This window comes from Amia ocellicauda, chromosome 11 (assembly GCF_036373705.1).
Source record: "Amia ocellicauda isolate fAmiCal2 chromosome 11, fAmiCal2.hap1, whole genome shotgun sequence".
In the NCBI taxonomy this organism is placed as follows: domain Eukaryota; kingdom Metazoa; phylum Chordata; class Actinopteri; order Amiiformes; family Amiidae; genus Amia; species Amia ocellicauda.
The window spans coordinates 27,687,255-27,709,244 of NC_089860.1; the positions used below are offsets into that span (position 1 = coordinate 27,687,255).

Sequence of the window (21,990 nt, forward strand, 5' to 3'; positions counted from 1 at the left end):
TACCACTCCTCACACGCTGTCACGATATATCATCACCATCACCATCAGGCTATACTGATCCATTGCTTGATGAAGGCCTCCCCAAGATGTTTCCACTTGCTTTGATCTACAGCTTCTCTTTCCATGTCATGCCTGCCAAGTTTATGATTTTATCTTCCCAACTTTTAAATGGTCATCCTCTAGAGCTTTTTTAATCTCTTGGTATGCATTCAATAGCTGCCTTTGTCCTTTCCATGCTTCTTTGTGTCGTCCACAGTTTCTGTATCGTTTTCATTTCATTTTCAAGTGACCAGGGTTCTCGATCATAAGTGAGCACTGGTAGTATGCATTGATCAAATACTTTTCTTTCAACAGCATGCTGTTTATCACATATTAACCCACACACACACAATTCTTGTTCCAATACAGCATTTTACCCAGACACTTCAACATTTACATTTTACACTACATCTCTGTATATCCCCAGCCTGGTAGTTTGGATGGTACATTTGCTTTGCTTTCAACTGATTTTTTAATTCTTCTTCTCCGAGTTCAAACTGAAACTAAAATCATGCTCAAGAAAGAAAGAAAGAAAATGAGGGTTTAAATAGAAACAAGAGGAAGGCAGACAGTGGCTGGAGACACGACAAAAATTGAAAAAAATCAGCTGTTTTCTTCTGCTCAGTGGTAGTTTAATTTCAAGTTCAATCTCAAACACAGATTGCTCTGTGCTCCACAGAATCCCTGGATGAGTGAGGAACAATCCGCTGAGAGAGACTGTCCTGGAGCTGTAGGGGCCAGGAGCAAAAGCCGGAATGTGTTCACACTGGGAATGCTTGCAATGTAGTGGCTTAAAGATATGACTAACCTGAGCATGGTGACACAAGCAAGGTTACACAACTCAAAGAAAATCGGTATCTGACTCTGTCTTTCTTGATATTGAGACAGGATATGGAGTAGTTCAACATGTGCAAAACAAGATACATGGCAAATATTTAGCTAAATGGTTGCTTTTTGATTGTTTGTTTTTTCCATGCTGAGATCATCAAAAAAGTTACTATTGGTCAGTACAGCCATTTCTTCCTCATGTCTTTAAGAAGTGATAGATTGGAGCTTGCATTTCTGGGCCTCCACAACTAAATTTAGGGCACCCGCCTAGTAAATGCATTAGTACTGCAGGCCTCATTACACACAACCCCCAAGTGGCCTACTGAGAATTAACACTAACTGCTACGCCATGTCTGCCTAGTGGATACCCACAAACTCCATGTCTCACATTTCTTTTTTTTGTCTTTTTTTCCTGTGTAATATAATCTGATAACAGGTTTAGCCATTGTGTGATGCTAATTTGCTTCTGCTTTTCAAGTTCAGGAGTATAGTCTTCTTGGCAATAGTTAATGCTTTGAGAACTTGAGTGGGGTTTTGTTCAGGGAGGTTGAGTGTGGTTAGGTCTATGAGTAGACATGCGGTTGGAGAGAGCGGGATGCTGCAGTGCAAGAAAGATGTTTTGTTTATCACTTCTTACCAGAAGTGTTGAGTCAGTGGACAGAGCCAAAAGGCATGAAAGTAATTGTGCTGGGTAATGTGCGTTCTGTCACTTACTTTGTATTGGATCAGTTGTGTGAGGGTGTTATTACTCATTGTAAATATATTCTTACAGATTTGTGTGCAGAAGCTGGTATCAGTGTGGATTGCTAAATCTTTTTCCCAGTCGCCAGTTGGAAGGGATATTGATGAGTCATTTTTGGATAAGAGATTATATAATTTTGATAATGGTTTCTTGGAGAGGTTTAATTTGTCTATTGTTTCCATAAAAGGCGGGGGGAGGGGTTGTAGATTGTTATTGATTATATACATTTTTGATTTGATAGCATTTTTTAATTGGAGATACTGGAGATATTGTTCTTTACCAATACCAAACTTCTGTTCCAAATCATTGAACGCGAGGAGGTTATTATTTTCAAATATATGATGTAAATGTGTGATACATTTCCTTTTCCAAATGCTGAAGACTATTGGCGTTTTATTAATCAGGAAGTCAGGATTAGAGCATATTGGGGTGGATTTGCAGGGTGTCAAGGTAGAATGAGTGATTTTGTTCATTTTCCACCAGCTGTCAGGGTTGTGGAGATTACAGTGCTCTTAAAGCAGTTATGACGTTTAACAATTGTCTCACAATTCTACAAAATGCAGTGTGGAAAACTGCATTGGCAAGGCTAACTCAAAGACCTTCCCTCAGGGCCCCCTGGGCTTGCTAATATATTCACAATGAAATATAAATAGTAGGCAAATTAAAAGTATTTTAATGATATGACAGTAGCGTCAATTAAATGGAGTCTGATCTAAGTCGCTGGGCAAACACTCCTGTGTTTGTCTAAGCTGCTGACTCAATGTGACCTTTAAAAAAACAGAGCAAATGTTTACAGTGCATCCTTAAGAAACCTGCCAGTGGAAAGGGCAGTACGGACTGAAGCCCCCACGCTTATCTATCTTACTCTCCAATGTCGACTTGAATATAGTCTTGCTTATACATTTGGTTTATGTTTATTTGCTCATCAATACAGGTTGCTGTTGTATTTTTTAACAACTGATCTATTTCAGATTGTATTAGAGAGGAGAGCAGTTTAGTTACGGTCTCAAAATAACAACCATCATGCTATAAAAGAACACAAAAAATGTAGGTGCAGTGTTAAAGAGAAATACGGCAGTTTAGATTTCATGATTAACACTACTGAAATTACATAAAACAAGCAGTTGAATACACTGCATTTTAGCCTTCACAATAGCCTGAGCCTGACACAACTTTGACATTAATGAAAGATTGTATTTCCTGGGAACAATATTACTAACTCTGCGTGGCACCCTTTTCATTTTAATTCCAGTTTGTATGGGAAGTTAAATCAAGGGTTCCATTTAATTTGTGGTCAGGGATACAGCTTTTGCTCAACTGCAAACACAAGGTGCGGTGGCACAATACTTGCACTGCCTTGGGGATGAGAAAGATGCAAAGTTATAGTGCATATCAGTAGGAGGGTATGAAGACTTACCGGAAGTCTGATCCTTTTCTCTTGCCCCGCTCTGGGATCCCCGGGTCTGGACACATGTTGTGTCCCTGAGCAACCCCCATCTGTGACACTGTGGATGGAGACAGAGCACGAATGACTGAGCTGCACAGTAAGAGCGTGGAAACTGGGAGAGGGAGACGGTCGCTGAGCCCCGTCTGCCAAAGGGCTGATACAAACACACCTTAGGTATTCTGAATTTACACCTAATCTCCAGCTTCCAGGACCTTAATGAAGGGATCAAGTGAATACAGTACTGGTTGGCTCAAAGCCCTGCAGAAGAGTGGCACAGAAGCAGGCATCCTATGCCTTTGATTACGAGCTGCATCTCTGTTACACAGGCCATCTGAGTCACTTGGAAGCCATCTGTGTCAAAGTCGAGTGCACTGTGGCATGTTTCCATATTCCACCAATATGCCTGCTCTTCCAGTAGCTGTAAATTAAGAATACCTCCACTGCCCAGCCCTCTGAATGGATGGGCCTCAGGTAACTGGAGGTATTTAACACAACTAAACTGGAGGAGAAGCCGACCCCAGGTCAGCACGGGGCGGCTCCAAGAGGCAGCTCAACGACAGGCCCGCGTTGAAGGCTGACAAGGCCCTGTAAATGAAATCTGTCATATGTTGATTGGAAAGTCACATAAATACGGATCTCATGCATATTAATACAGGACAAAAGGGCAGCTTTATCGAGGGAGGTTGGGGATTCATGTAACTCAATTTCACTGGCATCTCCCTGGGCAGCCTGCATGAAAATGTGACATTTTCGTACAATGATCTTAAAGTAATAGAAATGTAAATAACACAGCTGCCTCATATTAATCATGAGTCTGGCGCTGAATGGGATCCTTTCTTCCAAACAGAATTGGCTCAGTAAGCAATTAGCACACGTTCGGATGCCTGTCCGCAGCTCTCCGCCCGACCAACAATAACCAGCACATTTTTTATCTGTGCAGCCACACTCTTTTATCAAACAATCATGCAAGCTCCTTGTATTAGATGGATTAGCCTTATCGTGATCGGTAACTTCCGAATTCAGAAACCGTCCCTGTTGAATGGGACAGGTTCTTTTTTCTAAAGTGTTTGTAGTTCAAAGCTAGTGGATTTTGTCCTGTACATCTGGGGAGGTTGAGGATTCCATCCCCGAGGATGAGAATGATATGATATTGATGATAATAACAATAAACATCATGCTATATAGTGCCTTTATGAGCAAATTGTCTCCAAAGTGCTTTACAAGTAAAAAAACACAGTAACAGTATAGACACAGAGAAAAAGTTTAAACAAGATGATGTACTTGGCATTATCCCATATTCTTACAATACAAAATATATATTTTTAAATTCCATCTAAACTGGCAACATTCAGCCACAATTGGAAAAAAGTGTCATAAATAAAAATAATAATTAAAAAAAAAAAAAAAGATAAGCTACCAAATAGGAAAAGAGCCCCTTTATAATCTCCCAACATGCATCACATTTGGCAGCACACAAAGGGCAATTAAAAAGTGAAAACTTACAGACAGAGATTTTTTGGTGGTTGTCTTTGCTAGGGAGCAGTTTCACTCCACGGGACTTCAGCTCTGTCATTTTCTTCACTGCAATTAAAACACAGACAGACAAACACACACACACAAACAGGACAGCAGTGAGTGGCTGAATAAAAACGAACATGTTGCTGTTGCAGTCAACTGGAAATGGCACATTTAAACACTACGAACAGCACCAATTCAGACATCTGCCAAGCTGTGTTTAAACATAGCACAGCGTATTTGTTTAGAAACCCGAACAGTCTATATTTAAACACTCCACACAATCTCAACAGCCATCGATAACTCTGTGGTTAATGTCTGTGTATATATGTTCTGTATCTTGTCCCATAGCAGTCTGCCCTTGCAGGTCTCCTCAGTGTTTTAAACTAATATAATAAGCAAATACAAGATAAGCCATAAGGGGCTGGAAGCAGTTCATTGTGATAACAATCACTGAAGGCTATCTAAGACAGGACCTTTTTTATAGATATATATATATGTGTGTGTGTTTGTATATTTATCTATATTATGATGCAGTGCCGGGGGGCACAGTAAGGGACTGGCACTCCCCGAACCCAGATGGGGGCGATTTACCGGGAGCTCGATTATTGGCTCCCCTCCTCAATAAAACAGGAAGCGGTTGGCTGAGAGAAGAGTGTAGTGTGTAGAGAAGACAACAGTAAGGATTGTGTTTATGGACTTTGGCTATGCTTTGAGATTTCGATTCAGAGTGGTTGCTGTTTGTTGTGTTTGTGCTTTTCATTAGTTGCGTGTTTAGAGAGAGACCTGTTTATATGTTTAGTTTAGGCTCAAATAAGAGATAGGGTTTTGGTTACGATCTGTCTGTTTATTTTGATCATGGCACACTAAAACTGGAGTGAATTATATGCCATTCCTCCCAGTGTATAGACAGAAGCTGTTCTCTGTTAATCTCGCATTGATTCCCCACTTTAGTCTATCCCACAGGTGTGCTATGGGACTGAGACCAGGACTGTGAGCAGACCATTTTATATTTGCTGTGTTATTTTGCTTGACACATTGTGCGTTTCCAGTCTGTGTCAGGAGATGAACACGGTTGCATTGTAAGAAGAACACACACAAAAAACATAATTGTTGGCAGTGTCCAAAATATCACAATACATACTGGCAGTCACACAAACCAATCTGCAAAGCACACGACCTTTGGAATGACCCATCACTGGCCGAGCAGGGCTTGTTCCATTGCTTTGATATATCATCATATAGTGTTAATATAGTTGGCTATTGATAGGTATAACATACACGGAGCCGTGCTGCACATTGACCCACAGAATGGCTTGCTCTTTGAGTAAACACAGCTCCAGCACTTGCTGTTTGAGTAATCACAGCTACAGTACAGTACACAGCATTCCAGGAACAGACTATTGGTTTCAAAAATAAATAACTAAATAAAAAATTGTGGGGATGATTTAACTTAATCCAGGATGAAAAGAATCAGAACATTGTTTTTGACATAGAGCTCAAGGGGTACTGTGATAATAGGCCAAATGTATCAATGATATTCTGCCAAAGCATTATCTGAACACGAGATGATGGGAAAAAAAATGTGGTAATATATATGGTTTTAAAAATGTTTGTCAGCGGTAACAGATGCAATCATTTAAGCATAATTAAGAATTCTAGAAGCAAAAACGGATGTGTCACCAAAACATTTACAACACTGGATGTATACAAAAGATTGTACTAATGAGGCCTAACAAAATAATAATGAACACATGTGAGTATTTTATTTAAAAAACGTAAAGTCATACTAATTTAACCGAAATGTCCTTTCCTGTCTGTAGGTAATAATTCAAAAATACAATAAAATTAGGCACCCTGTTGAAACAACATAATTAATATCAAGGTGACGGTTTATGTTTCTTGCCCCAAATATTAGCTGTTTGAAAGCATAACTGTGGATATGATGCTAATTTGGGGGTTGGGATTGTTGTATTTCTCTGTAAACTCCTTGTATTTTGTTGGAAGCAGACAGAGAGATGTGCACAACTCCCAGTAAAATAACAAATCCACCGGGGAACCAAAATTGGGACAAACACCTCTTCAAAAAGCGCTGCCGTGCTGATAGCCCACAGATTAAGAACTCAAGATTCGCCAAGCTCAGTCGCCCTTGGCTTAAGAGATCAGCCTACCGAGGTCTTATAGAAGCAGTAATTCAACCGCTCTCCAGATGTCAGAAGCTGTGTGCCGTGAAAAGCAACAGTCTAGGAACCAGGTGGATCCTTCCACATCAAGGAAGAAAACCCTTTATCTCTCATCTCGTAATCTCCTTCAGGAAAATGGTTGAGGTAGAGATGGGTCTAAGTTTCTTGTTATGCTAAGAGCATGTCCCGGTGAAACGGGTTATCCCTTAGCGTTAGGAAATCAATATGAAATTTAATTAAGTGCTTAGCCCTATTACTTTTTTGGTATGTATTTATTTCACACAGAACCTGTAATCCTATATTCTTGTTAAGTGTCCTCTCCATTTAGGATCCCTCCCGTTTGGGAGGTGAGATCCTTGTACTGTGGGAGTTATTTTTTGTTTGTTTTTCTTATCTTCTTAGCTCATCCCTTTACTTTGACCTTAAGCTTCTCCAATCCATTGTACAATTGTGCAGTGGCTGACGAAGAATTGAGAGCATTTCTCATTTTCACATTCCTGACTTCTCACCAAGGGTAAGAAGCTCTCCCCTGCCATTTAGGAGTTTTAAAGATACACTTGGTAGTTCATAAGACCTCCCCATAAGCACAGATCCGAAGGCTGAAAATGACCACAGAGTATTGGTTCTTATACATACCTCAAGCAAAGATCTGGAATAAGACAAATGTGAAGAACAAGAGCAGGGAGCTGAATACATCCATTCAGGTATCGTGCAGTACATTCCTGCCTAGGCATATTCATTAGCACTGTGTTTGAAGTAAATATGGGGAAGACATTTGGTATCAAACCTTTGCTACTAGGTCCTGATACCAAACACATTTAAAACATTTCAGTGACCTTCCTTGGTGTTTCACAAAACTCAAAATTAGATAAAGCTATTTGTTTTTTAAAGAAAATGTGTACATAACTCTGGGAGTTGTATATGTGTTTTATCTTCTGCCTTGTGCATGTCTCTGTTTCTTACTATTTAGATTGCTTGTATTTTTATTTTCCAGATGGGTTCAGAGATAACAAATGATGGCTCCCAGGCAGGTGTAATGCACTGTGCTTACCTATGCTAGAATCATATGATTACACAAATTGGCTTTGGATGGCTCGAGAGACAACATCTGCCTGATAGAACAGGTTTTCCTCTTATATTGCAAAGGGAGCTTGCTATTAATAGATGCAGACCTCTAGTTTGAACTGAAATGCACAGAGGGCCAGTGTGGGCATGATGTTTTAAAGGTCCTACTCAGACTTCCTGGTATCAGGCCTTAGACTAGCAGTGGTGTTGTACAATAGAATTATAATTACAGATATAGCTGCAAGCAGCAATGTAGGGGGCCAAGCATATGTGTAGGGATATGGCTTATTTAACATACTTTAGGGTTTCAGCCATGATGAGACTCACATGCCACAGTGCAGTGATCTAACTGCAACACTAAATGGCCCAGGCTTCATAGTATGCCTTCAGATAATGCTAGTACATGAATACTGAAACTAATATAGTTATATGCAGCCAAACATATCTATAAGGATATATCATGTTGAACATACTTTTGGGTTCTGGCCATGGCGGGACTCAGACACAGGTCTCCTGTGCCACAGTGCAGTGACCTTAACGTCTGTGCCATATGCAACTTAGCCAGTGTGTCACCAAACTATCCTATGCCTGTGAGAAGGGAGTAATTGGAGCATAACTTCATCGTTTGTAATATGAGTCACCATTTATAATATGAGTGTGATATGTTATTCATATATATCACAAGATATTTTTTGTACCCTGCAATACAATACATTAACTGAAGTATTTTGTATTCTTACAATGAATACATAGACAATATTAAATTGTTAACTATTTCAATATTTTTAACGATTACTATTAATTAAATTTGTATTGGTAGTATAGCTCCCTCTCTTTTTCAGGTCCACATGAATGTATAAGATGTGTCGCTTCATAAATGTACTCGTATTTTGTATATGTCAACACCTGTAATCGAATCCCCCTGCAAGCTGGGAATGATGGTTGAGTTTCAGAGTATGTGGTCTGGACTAGAAGTCCCTCCAAGTGGTGGCATTGTCTGTGATTGATAGAGCATGTGCTCTGTCTCAAGAGCAGCTGTACCTTCAGTGTGGTAAGATGTAGATTAGATAAAGTTTGTAAAAGTACATTTAGTTTTATAAATCTTTTTAAATTAATTTACATTTTCAAATCTGAATATAGCTCATAACATGAACTGCCATGCACCAAGTTTCATATCTGTCCCATTAGCGGTTTGGAAGGAGAAGAGTTTTGAATATTGTCTTATAATTGTCACTTAATCCATGGCACCACACCATATGATGTATGACCTCCAAATGTCTTGAGGGACAACACCATATAGGCATCTACCAGCATACCAAGTTTAGTGAGTTTCTTTATAGCAGTTTTCATTTTATGGCCATTTGAAATATATGGCAGAATAATAATAATAATCTGAACAATTACAAAAGGTGGTCCAGCCACTTCGTGGCTAGGCCCCCTGATTACAAGGACACTAATACTTTGCAAACTTACAACCAAAGTTATGCAAATATGCTACCAGATTTCCAATACAATTACCAAATATGGTGCAGAGAAAAAGTGGTCCTGCAGCAGCTTGGAAGTTCTCTCTATAGAGGGACCTTGTGGACAGTTGGAAACTTTTCATGTAATCCATCTACCTAATGCTAACAATACTCAAGTAACAGTATCTCAACTGATCTCAACTCTGCACCCAACACGTATCACTCATACCTTGTTGCTGGGTTGAATGGGAAATATTTGCTGAATAAAGGTTTACTTTAAAGCTCCCTTTTCATATAAAGTATAATGAAAGCTTTGTGATCCAGCTGACCAACACCTTGTGACTCACCCTGGTACTGTGCACTAAAGCCCCGTAGCTTGTGGTTTCCGTCAGAAGTGAAGTGAAGCCTCAGCCAGTTCTTACTGCTGATGACTGGAGAGGGCAGATTGGGACCAGAGAACCTGCAAGAGAGGAAGAGGAGGCAGACCATTAACAAGTGCAGACTGTACAAACATGGCGCATGTCATTGTGGACAAGCAAATGTACACCCTTTATAAAGACATACAAAATTTCTCACAAAATTGAAAACTATTAATCTGTTCTGGAAAGTGCCAACCACCCCTCACCACATCTCATGATCAAAGAGGACATGAGATTGTACATCCTATTACAGCTACTTGATGAGCAGCCAATCAGCAGGCCATGTATCTATCCCATGTATGATCCACCAATGAGGAACGTACCACAATAATGTGTGCTCGTATTATGTTTACATAAAATACTGCATATGAAATTAATTAAGGAACCTTGCATCATCGGACCGTCATCCTCGCCTTTCAGTCACACTCATGGTTTGAGTCCCTTCCTGCATCCTTATCAAGCTCCTGGCCAACCTATTAGGAAAGTTTGATAAATATCTGAACTTTTAATTTGGATATTTAAGAAATGAGAAATATTGCAATTTGAATGATTAAGTGTTGCTGATATACAATAGTTATTTCATTGAGTGAAAATTTTAAAATAAGTGTTGCTAAACCAGTTCCTTCTCTGTGATCATAATATGTATTCCAGTGTGTCATGGAAAGTGTATTCCAGTCTGTTAATCTGTATGATAATCTTCAAAGCTGCTTAGAAAGCACTTCATTAGTTGTTAAAACGAAACAAAGTAATCTCTTTGTGGACAGATACCTCAGAATATCGTCTCTCCCACTGTGCACCAGGCTTCTCGCTTGATTGCCATTTTAGCATTCCCAAAAGTATGGTTTAAAGTCTGCAGTTTCTAAAACACTGAACAATTACCTAATTAAACCAATTATACAGTGCCTAGAAAGGCTACACCTCCTTTCAAAATGTTAATCTTTTCTTACCTTATAGCCTGGAAATAAAATGTGTGCAAAAGTATATAAATAATACATACATTATATTTTCATATTCCATTTCAATATAAATATATGTATTTATTTTAATGTATATACATATCCTACTCCACAACAAAAAAAATATATAGAAATGTCCACAATATCACAAGCACTCCACAAAGCTGGCCTAATGGTAGGGTGGCAAGAAGGAAGCCATAACTCAAGAAAGCCCACCTTGAATCCAGGAGATTCTGTAGCCATGTGGCAAAAGGTTTTGTGGTCTGACGAAACTAAAATGGACCTTTCTGACCTATATGCAAAGTGATATGTTTGACACAATCCCAACACAGTTCATCACCCAAAGAACACCATCCCTACTGTGAAGCAGTCATTAATAGAGCAAACCAAAGAAAAGTCCTTGAGGAAAACCTGTCACCCTCTGCAAGAAAGCTGAAACTGGGATGGAAATTAATCTATCAGCATTACAATGACCCAAAGCACACAGCCAAAGCTACACTGAAAATATTAAAAGAAAATGAAAAATAAGGTAGAAGAAGCAGAAGCCGAAAATTAAAAAGTTGATGAAGAATTAAGAAGAAGAAAAAAGTACACTAACGGTTTCATTTTTCTACAGCAGATTTGAGGAGTAATGACTTAACAATATGTGTACAGGTTCTTTCTGCAATATACCCAGTGGTGTAAGTGTTGCTATAGTCTATATGGGCTGAAGCTCTGTGCTCCTCTGATCACGATTTGGTATTACAAAAAAGAACTATAAAAACATTAATGTTCCGAATTGTATTTACCAGGTACCTGCAACTCTAATGGATGCAAGCTGTCACAATAATTCACTGCAACCAATGATTACCCTGCTTCACAGAACATACAAAAAGACTGCAACAAGCATTAAACCTGTGGATAGCCTCATGACTCAACAATCACAGATAAAGTAAACACAAATGTGTTGTTCAGTTATCCCGATGAGCACATTATGTACATGCTGTGCGTATGCTCAAATAAGTGGGTATATGCTGGGTATACTGGTGCAAAATCCTGACATATGCTGATAACACTGTCCTCTTGCAGATGCAGCTGCGCAACAGATGTTAAGGAGACATTCTGACCATCATCTGTGCATGACGGAGAAAATCATTCTCGATGTAAAAGCAAGAACCTGGTTTAATGAAGAGGACAGAAATACTTACCAAAGAAACAAACACACACAACAAATACAAATTAAATAAATAAATAAAAGTTGTAATGGAGGTCTGAGGTAATTGAGTTAGAGAAGCCATGGAGAAAGGCAAATTGCTAAGTGTCTCCGGTGCTCTAAATGTCAGTGTGTTTAACAGCGCTGCAAATGTAAGAAAAGACTGTCGCATTTACAGGCCTGTTTTCCTACGCATTAAAGCGCCATGGCTGCTGCCTTTTACAGCTCAGTGTGGCTCTGAGAAGAACAAATCTAAATCATGGCTATTACTCGCTCCCTTGCAAATATCCATAAAAATAATGAAAGCGTCCGGGCCCCAGTGCGATACTCCTGGATCACCGCTAGCCAGCACAGATAATGAGCCCTCAGACGGCATTGTTAGTCCTCGGAGTAAACTGTGGAGATGGTCCTTCAGTTTGGTCTTTTCTCTCTCTCTCTCTCTCTCTCTCTCTCTCTTTCAGACTCTGCATTGTCATTAAGTCTTCATTAACGGCTGCCGAGGAAACGACTGATGGACCAATGTGACGACAAGCCACTCGGCAAAGTCCCTGTTTCAACACAGACCGCAATCGGCAGGACACTTGGAACTAGCTTTCTTATTTTATTTTTTTCAATCTCACCCGTTCAAGTTTCTGAGCAGGATGCCAATAACGATCCACAGTTATTCCGACTGTTGTGCATCCCAGCAGAGAGACAGGAGCTTCTCGTGGGAAAGCTCCCATTTACTACTCAGCCACGCTCCCCCTTCCCTGTAGGGTCATGCACAGACTTTAACACCATATTAGCGTGAACACCTAATTAAAATGGGTACCATAGGAGTAATTAGAATCTGCATTGATTTGGCAACATGGACATAAGGCATCATTTCCTGTTGGACCCAGTTGACCCAGTTACAGATACACTTATTCACTCAGTTACAGACAAATACATGGGGGTTGGGGATTAGGTAGGGGATTTGCAACCTTGGTTTGCAGAGCTAATGAGTCTACTGTTTTGTTCTCAACCAAGTTCTCAATGAAATAACCAGACACCTTATGAATTAATCAAGATTGAAAATGTTGAGTTACATCTTAAAGAACGCTATACAAAATAGGTTGTTGGACATTTGTTAATTGAATCAATCAATGGAAGGATATGAATATGCATATTTAGGGAGTGCTTATTGCTTTGCTGTAATGCACTACCCTACAAGGCCACATTTTGGGAGTTTCCATTTCCATACAGTTGTATATTAGCTGCATTGCATTAAAATGGCACCATTCGAAATCCATCCATAAAGCCAAGACGTACTCCTTCCACCACTGTATACACAAGGGCAGCGTCTCATTAGTGCGGCCCTCGGGTCCGGGGCTGGTTTTGCAGGAGCTGTGTTGGCCTGCCGAGTGGAAGTGAGCGATGATGTACCTGCTCGTGTTAGACTGGCAATTCCAGCTGTGGCGGGGGCCTGTGCACAGCTGCGATAAACCTGCAGCTCGACTGATCTGATGCATCCACTCAGCTCCCATGCTGTTCTGTAAGCACATGTGCTTTCTGCTGTGGAAGGAGTGCCAACCTGCTTTGAAGTTTTGAGTCTGCCCCTTGGATGAAATTTACTCAGGTAAATGAAAGGGGTTTCCGTAATTTATCCGAGTTGAGATTCTTCAGCTTTATCGCTGAAGAACACAATTAAGAGCCCCCCTCTCATCGGAGCTTGCCAAAGCATTCAAAGCAGTTCCAAGCTGGTCCAAGATTATACTAGTGCATCTCTAGTCAATTTGAATCACTACCTTGTATTGGTGCCAGTGATACAGAGGGTCGATGGTACATTCTTTCTTTTTTCTTTCTTCTTTCTAAAATACATTAAATGTGTGTAGTGCATTTGATTAGAATAAATGCTCCCCAGAGAACCATATACAAAAGCAACTCACAGCGTCAGGGAGTTTTCTATTTGGGGCAAAATGTTATGTAATGTCATGGTTTGCAGTTGAACGACACTGCACTTCAAAACTACATGTAACACTTTGATGAGATCAAAAGACAAAGGGGAAAAAGGAAGCCACGATTGCCCTGCTATCAATGATAGAATGTTGCATAACAAAAAGGATTGCTGCCTTCATCTCTTGTGCGTTCTATCTCTCTCTCTCCTATATATATATATATATATATATATATATATATATATATATATATATATATATATCTGTGTTTTTTAGAAATATGCAATGTTTACCCTAAATGAGCCTTCAATTTGATTTTCAGATTGTCATATTATGCACACTAAAATGGGCTACGGGCACCATTTTTGCTGTAATCACCTGAGTTAAGAACTGATGTAGCTCACCAACTAAATCCCAAATTTGTTTTCCCCTGGGAGTAATCCATGCTAAATAAATGTTAAAAATACTACAATTAAAAAACAGCTGACCTTTAAGCAGAACGCACATTCAGGGACTAAGAGACAGGTAGCAGGGGTATGTTTTAAGTGTGATTTAACATCTCACACAGAGGAGAATGCAGCCTACAGAGCCTAAAAAATGCACTTAAGGAAATGCCCAAAATACCCACGACCCTGTAATTGAAAGAGAAGAAAAGGAGCCATGTTTTCACACAGGTTGTGATGTACTGGGTTAGGAAACCGTACATATGACTGTGGTGCCTGCCTTGTAAAAATAATGTTGTTCCTTTCTGCTAGCCATACGTATTCTACCGGAAATGATCTAGAACGGGTCACACATTATTCTCCTGCCCTGCACAGACAGGCCGACGGTTAATTATTGGTAGAAACTAGAGTCCTTCCACACACATGCAACGAAGGCTGATGGGGACTGACAAAGATGAACGTGAAAAGAAGATGGCACCTCCTTCCACAGTTAATTCTCAAGAACAGTGGTGTCATGTCTGAGCTATCCCCATCACCCCCATTGTTTTTTATTTATTTTATTTTTCTGCCATTAGACATTCAAGTGTTTGACTTAAATGACTCAGTAAAAGCACTCAAAAAATAAATGATGGGAGCAGAGCTGTTCAGAATAAGATGAATGCTTTCGGGGGATCAATCATTTAGAGTCCGGCCTTTGCTGAAATTACTTTTTTTCTTTTTCTTTTTTGCTGCTTCTTCTTTTTTCTTCCTCTCTTTTTTTTAAACAGCGTTCACTCAAATAATGGAAGCTGCATCATGTTCTGACACCTTGTCACATGACATTAACTTTGATTTATGACAACGGACTTTGGACAGATGAAGCACATTTAAACGGGAATTGCATTTTTATTAATTCACTTCAATTTTTATATTCATGGCTGTCCTGACAATGTGACATTGGGACTACAGGTGTCACATCACTGTTGCGATCAGAGACATCAAGGGACAATCAGGCTGAAGGCTCGCTTTCAACAGGTCAAATCAGAGAAGCGTAAATTGCCCCTGCTTTTGTTTTTCTCTCCTTCCCCTTCTCTCTCCTCTGGCATCACACCTCTCCCTGAGCCACTCACTCAATCACTCACGGACTCACTGACTCACTGACTCACTAACGGAAAGCCGTTATTCAGGTTAGTGATGTAGAATCTTCTATAATTATTTTTGGTATATGCCAGAATACAAATGTCTTGGTGAGGTCTGAGTTAGGGATGCACTCTTTAACCAATGGCACTGGAACAACAGACAACGGACCATTCACAATGCACTGTTGTAGGGTGCAGGCCCACACTTGGTCTTTTGTGACTGCTACAATCCCTTTGATAGATGGCTGCAGGAATAGTGTGCCATTGCTCCAACGGTTGTGTATCAAGGGCACATGTGTGGGGTCTCTGTTCTGGAACATCCTGGGGCTGTTCTATGAGATCAGCACATACAATGTCTACAGTTGAGCTCCACTGCTTCACACTCCTGGCATTATGGGTTTGTATTGGATATTGCTGATAGATTTACCAAGCCTTATCTTAAAATTGTATCACTGCTGCAGTGCACACAGCACCTACCAAGCACACCAAAAAGTGTCACTGCAAAAACAAACACAAGCAGCACACGTCCTCATGCTACAACCCACTGGCTTGTCCATTATTCTTGGTAATACAGTGGACACCGTAGTATAATATTACAAATTTGATTTCATTTCATATACTAACTCATTTTCCGCTACTGAGGATTTATAGTTATTTTTTGTTCCTTCATTTTTGTTAATTGTCAGTTTAGAACTTCACAACAATTACATTTTCGGTTTGAGAAAGATCATCAATCTGATTATTCCATTTTCCAAATGTATGCAAATGGGGCAGATAAATGTAAATTTGATATACTTTTTAAGTGATTAAAAAGAGGGGGAAAGTCAAAGTGCCAGTTCCCATTAAAGATTCAATCTTATGTTCTTAAAAGATCTATATATAAATATGTAATGTAGTTTTTAACTTATCTGCCTGGGACAACCCTCTTTGTAAAGAGACAAATGAAATGTCGCTTTGGATTATGGAGCAATTTAGGCAGCAATAAGCTGCTAATAACGTATAGCGATTATTCAAAGAAATGGTTTTACCTACGATAAGCTTAATAAGTGAAAGAGCATCAAAAATGTCATTATAGATTAGGCTTTTCATAAATATGCCATTAAGGGCACTATAAAAAGCTAATTCTCCCCACCACTTCTGCCACCACCCCCCACCCCCCCATTCGAGGAAACAATTTGAGCAGGATAAAGTGTCAGCTGTCACAGCCAGAGGTAAAGAGTCCTCTCAGCTGAATGGGGTGCTCTTAAATGCATTATTGCAAGTTCAGTACACCTTTTCTTCTTCTCAATATTATTATATTTATATAGGAAAAACCTTTGGAGTACGACAGAAATTGAATTTGAGATCTCATAAGAGCTCAGCTTTTCTGGCAACTTTCCGGCAATGAGGAAAATTGGCTACAAAAGCAATATCACAACACTTCAGTTAAAGGCAGCAAAAAGACTGTATGGTGACTGTTAAAGTCTGCATACCGCTAGTATTTTTGAAAGTGTTTGTGAAAACTATTTTCGTTTTAATACAGGCATTGATAACATAAAATGAAGTGTTAATGATCAAATTCTTATACAGACTCCAAGGTGTTACTGCAAATATTACTCGGAGTGTGTAGGAAAGACCTACAATGGATGTTTATGAATGAAAATACATATTCAGGAAATACGCATATGTAATATAAGTTGGGTTTGAAAGAAAAAAATATTCAATTGTAAACGTTTTCACAGAGTAATGGTTTATCGTGTATTTTGTCAATCTAAAAGGCAAATCTCAATTCTGTGTCGTTAATTCCGTATCTTAATAAAAGTACTGTTGACGTGTTTCAAGCTAAAGAACTCAGACGCATGGGGACAGGCCTATTTGCAGCTATTTAGGTAGATCAGTCATGTATTCATTCCGGGGAAGTTTTAGAAGCTGGGGTCAGGGAGACATCCATAGTTAACATTTTAGCATTTTAATGACTTGGTGATTCATACATCTGCAAAGTGGGTGCATATTAAAAAGGAAAAGAAAAAATTAAGCAAAAAAAAGTCTGTAAAATTATACTAACCCTACTGCTCAATAATCCTAGAGTCCACTACCATTTTTATTGCTGCCATAACAGTAAAATAAAATCAGTGTGCTCACAATACTGTAGTCCACAAGCACAGGACATGCAACCTTTAGGAGATGGATGGTTTCTAAATGGGGGAGTCCGGAGGTTAGTGTACGTACACATCCATATATTATAAGTAAAACATATTGTGGGCACAATGCGATTTTTATTCACTGGGACCGTGTTCTGTGTCTAGAATGCTTATTTAAATAAAATTAAAAAATAAAATGATTATCCAATCATTTGTTCATTCAATTAATATCTATGGGAAAAAAAAACAATCTGCCCTTTTCCAAAACACCAGAATGGGTCACTACACCAAGATGCAATTACTAAAAGTACAGCACAACTTTTAATAGTACAAAACACGTAACTTAATTAAGCTCTGAAGTCTGCCTTAGCTGGCGGTTTCTTGCCTTCAACAGAATACATTTCAGTTTCTTCAAAGTCCTGCAAACGACTCATCACTACAAGGTCCCTTCTAAGCCTGACTGGCCTTATTTAATAGCAACAGAACAGTCCCAAATTGATTGAGGTTATTTCTTTCTATCACATAACGGGGAAATCTTCAGACAGTTTCTAATAAGTACTCAGCATGCAGGTTAGCCAATATCCTATCAGTCTAAGTCAATTCATTTCAAGGTCTGATTGTTTACTTTTAAAAATGCAACCTGTACCTTAATGACAGTTACTCATTTCTAAAAATACATTCAGCTCAGGAATTCAGGTCATGAAAAGAAGCCTGGCAAACCATGAGCCGGGGGAAACTAACTCTCAATGACTGAGCGCTGACGTTGTACAAAGCACTTTCCCAACTTCCCAAGCATGGCAAGTCCAAAGACGGGTCACGGTGCCAACACCAGTTCAAAACCTACAGGCTCCGTAAAGAAAATAATGCAAGTATTAACACATGACAAGTTTACTGGGGACAAGCAGTCTCCTAGATAAGGGCAGATGTCTCTTTTCTATATGCACTAGAAAGGCTCGCCAGGCAGCTGAAGAAAAGAGAAGCATGCAGATTCTCAAAAGAAACATCTTTCGTCATCTGTTGTTCTTTTATTTCCCCAGTTGTCAGTGATGAGATTTCACAGAAGCCCGGAGAAGGAAGGTGTGTGTTCTTCTTTGGGGCTTATTGATACTTAAACAGCGCTGGAGAAAAACAAAAACAAAATATGGCACACTAACGATGTGACGGTGCTGGATGTGGCGCAGTGCAGTAGATTATCCCGGGGAGCCTGTCTCCGGCCTCCTTGTTAAAATTCCCAGAGGGCCACGGCAGACACAACATCGCAGGCGTTCCGGTTTCCTCCCTATCACAGCCAGTGCTGATCTCCACAGCCTGCTCCCCACCTCCCTCTTGTCTCCCGGGAGGCTGCACAATGTTCAGCCTCGACAGAACCGTTTTATCTCTCCTGCCTCAGCCTTTCCCGGGCCACTGCAACCTGACAAAACATGCCATAAGTCTCTGTGGAGAACTTCTGACTGCACCTCGCCCACCCCTCCCTGAACACACACACACACACACGCACACACACGCAGGCTGACACTTTGCTATTAAACTGAAGTCATATGTATCTCTCTCTATTCCAAACACACCTGCTATGCTGCTCTCCTGTGGGGTTTGCGGTGACTGGTGACACCTGCTGTTTTTCTGCTCCATGGCCAAAAGTCCCCTCTCCCTGTGCTCATGTGGATAAGTGTTCCTGTAGGAATCTCTGTGTCCAGAACAATACATGTGCTAACAATGGAAGTGAAAAGCATTTGTTTAATCAGAACCTAGCTCTGTTAGGTGCCCTGCGTCCACATCAAGACAGATTTTGGACTTTTACGCCCTCTTTTGAGTGGATTCAATGGCAAATGATAATAGAATGTTTAGATTCAATCTACTTTTGATGTTTATGTTAATTTTAAATATTTAGATCCATACCGTAAACTTGACACAAGGGATGCAGTGTAATCCAAACATTTGCAATGTGTTCCTCTTAGGTCCTGTCACACAATACATGTCGACAGGGGTTCCATGTGTGGTGTAATCACAGAATACCTCTTGTGACTTCTTTTAACTACGGCTAACACTTTGAGCATTGCCATTTTCACCTCTTCCTGCTCAAGACTGTAATCTGTATGCAAAGGCATCTGAGTGTGTATGAGTAAATTATATCCATTATAAACAAAGGGGGATTCTGAAGGGATCTCCTGCACAGACATGGTCACAGTAGCTTTGGATTCTGCATAACTCTGAAAGCCACTATTTTGCATTGCACAATTATAAATAATTCATGAAGTGCCCTTTGGCAGTTTGATGACAGCTTGTTAAATCTCCTGAAAGATTTTTCTTTTTCTTTAGCATACAAATACTGTAGATTTTGATTGAATTAAATTGCCCTCTGGTACAGAGATGTGCCTTTATCTTTGACTTGTTTTTTCTATAGTTAATGTGTGTGTGTGTGTTTTAATAGAGAACATAAAAGAATGTGTGTGTGTGTGTGTATATATATATATATATATACACATACATAAACCGATCAGCCATAACATTATGACCACTGACAGGTGAAGTGAATAACACTGATAATCTCGTTATCATGGCACCTGTTAGTGGGTGGGATATAATAGGCAGCAAGTGAACATTTTGTCCTCAAAGTTGATGTGTTAGAAGCAGGAAAAATGGGCAAGAGTAAGGATCTGAGCGACTTTGACAAGGGCCACATTGTGATGGCTAGACGACGGGGTCAGAGGATCTCTAAAACTGCAGCTCTTGTGGGGTGTTCCCGGTCTGCAGTGGTCAGTACCTATCAAAAGTGGTCCAAGGAAGGAAAAGTGGTGAACCGGCGACAGGGTCGTGGGCGGCCAAGGCTCACTGATGCACGTGGGGAGCGAAGGCTGGCCCGTGTGGTCCGATCCAACAGACGAGCTACTGTAGCTCAAATTGCTGAAAAAGTGAATGCTGGTTTTGACAGAAAGGTGTCAGAACACACAGTGCATCGCAGTTTGTTGTGTATGGGGCTGCGTAGCTGCAGACCAGTCAGGGTGCCCATGCTGACCCCTGTCCATTGCCGAAAGCGCCTACAATGGGCACGTGAGAACTGGAGAAATGGAAGAAGGCGGCCTGGTCTGATAAATCACGAGTTCAAGGTGTTGACTTGGCCTCCAAATTCCCCAGATCTCAATCCAATCGAGCATCTGTGGGATGTGCTGGACAAACAAGTCCGATCCATGGAGGCCCCACCTCGCAACTTACAGGACTTAAAGGATCTGCTGCTAACGTCTTGGTGCCAGATACCACAGCACACCTTCAGAGGTCTAGTGGAGTCCATGCCTCGACGGGTCAGGGCTGTTTTGGCAGTAAAAGGGGGACCTACACAATATTAGGCAGGTGGTCATAATGTTATGGCTGATCGGTGTATATGTATGTATACAAACACACACGCACACACACACACAGAGGGGAAAAAGGAGATATACCTATATATCTCAGCATGGGTTCAGAAGTTATTTGTAACTAATATTTGCCTTAGGTGGTATTGCATTGTCCCACAGATAAGTAATGTGGTGTTTTTTTCAATGACCACTGTGTAGATGTCCATAGTTACAGTGAGGGAAAGAAGTATTTGATCCCCTGCTGATTTTGTACGTTTGCCCACTGACAAAGAAATGATCAGTCTATAATTGTAATGGTAGGTGTATTTTAACAGTGAGAGACAGAATAGCAACAAAAAAATCCAGAAAAACGCATTTCAAAAAAGTTATAAATTGATTTGCATGTTAATGAGGGAAATAAGTATTTGATCCCCTATCAATCAGCAAGATTTCTGGCTCCCAGGTGTCTTTTATAAAGGTAACAAGCTGAGATTAGGAGCTCTCTCTTAAAGGGAGTGCTCCTAATCTCAGCTCGTTACCTGTATAAAAGACACCGGTCCACAGAAGCAATCAATCAATCAGATTCCAAACTCTCCACCATGGCCAAGACCAAAGAGCTGTCCAAGGATGTCAGGGACAAGATTGTAGACCTACACAAGGCTGGAATGGGCTACAAGACCATCGCCAAGCAGCTTGGTGAGAAGGTGACAACAGTTGGTGCGATTATTCGCAAATGTAAGAAACACAAAATAACTGTCAGTTTCCCTCGGTCTGGGGCTCCATGCAAGATCTCACCTCGTGGAGTTTCAATGATCATGAGAACGGTGAGTAATCAGCCCAGAACTACACGGGAGGATCTTGTTAATGATCTCAAGGCAGCTGGGACAATAGTCACCAAGAAAACAATTGGTAACACACTACGCCGTGAAGGACTGAAATCCTGCAGTGCCCGCAAGGTCCCCCTGCTCAAGAAAGCACATGTACAGGCCCATCTGAAGTTTGCCAATGAACATCTGAATGATTCAGAAGAGAACTGGGTGTAAGTGTTGTGGTCTGATGAGACCAAAATCGAGCTCTTTGGCATCAACTCAACTCGCCGTGTTTGGAGGAGGAGGAATGACCCCAAGAACACCATCCCCACCGTCAAACATGGAGGTGGAAACATTTTCTGCTAAGGGGACAGGACAACTGCACCGCATCAAAGGGACGATGGAT

At 40.3% G+C, this 21,990-nt stretch overlaps 1 protein-coding gene across 1 annotated transcript in view; it reads right to left on the minus strand.

Moving 5' to 3' along the window:
- csmd2 (CUB and Sushi multiple domains 2) overlaps positions 1–21,990 on the minus strand; it is a 289,324-nt gene that overhangs the window by 122,178 nt on the left and 145,156 nt on the right. The window contains exons 6-8 of the mRNA XM_066717247.1: positions 9,630–9,742; positions 4,560–4,637; positions 3,027–3,114 (exon numbers count right to left, since the gene is read on the minus strand). Of these exons, the coding sequence (XP_066573344.1) occupies positions 3,027–3,114; positions 4,560–4,637; positions 9,630–9,742 (279 nt within the window). The remainder of the gene's footprint in view (positions 1–3,026; positions 3,115–4,559; positions 4,638–9,629; positions 9,743–21,990) is intronic.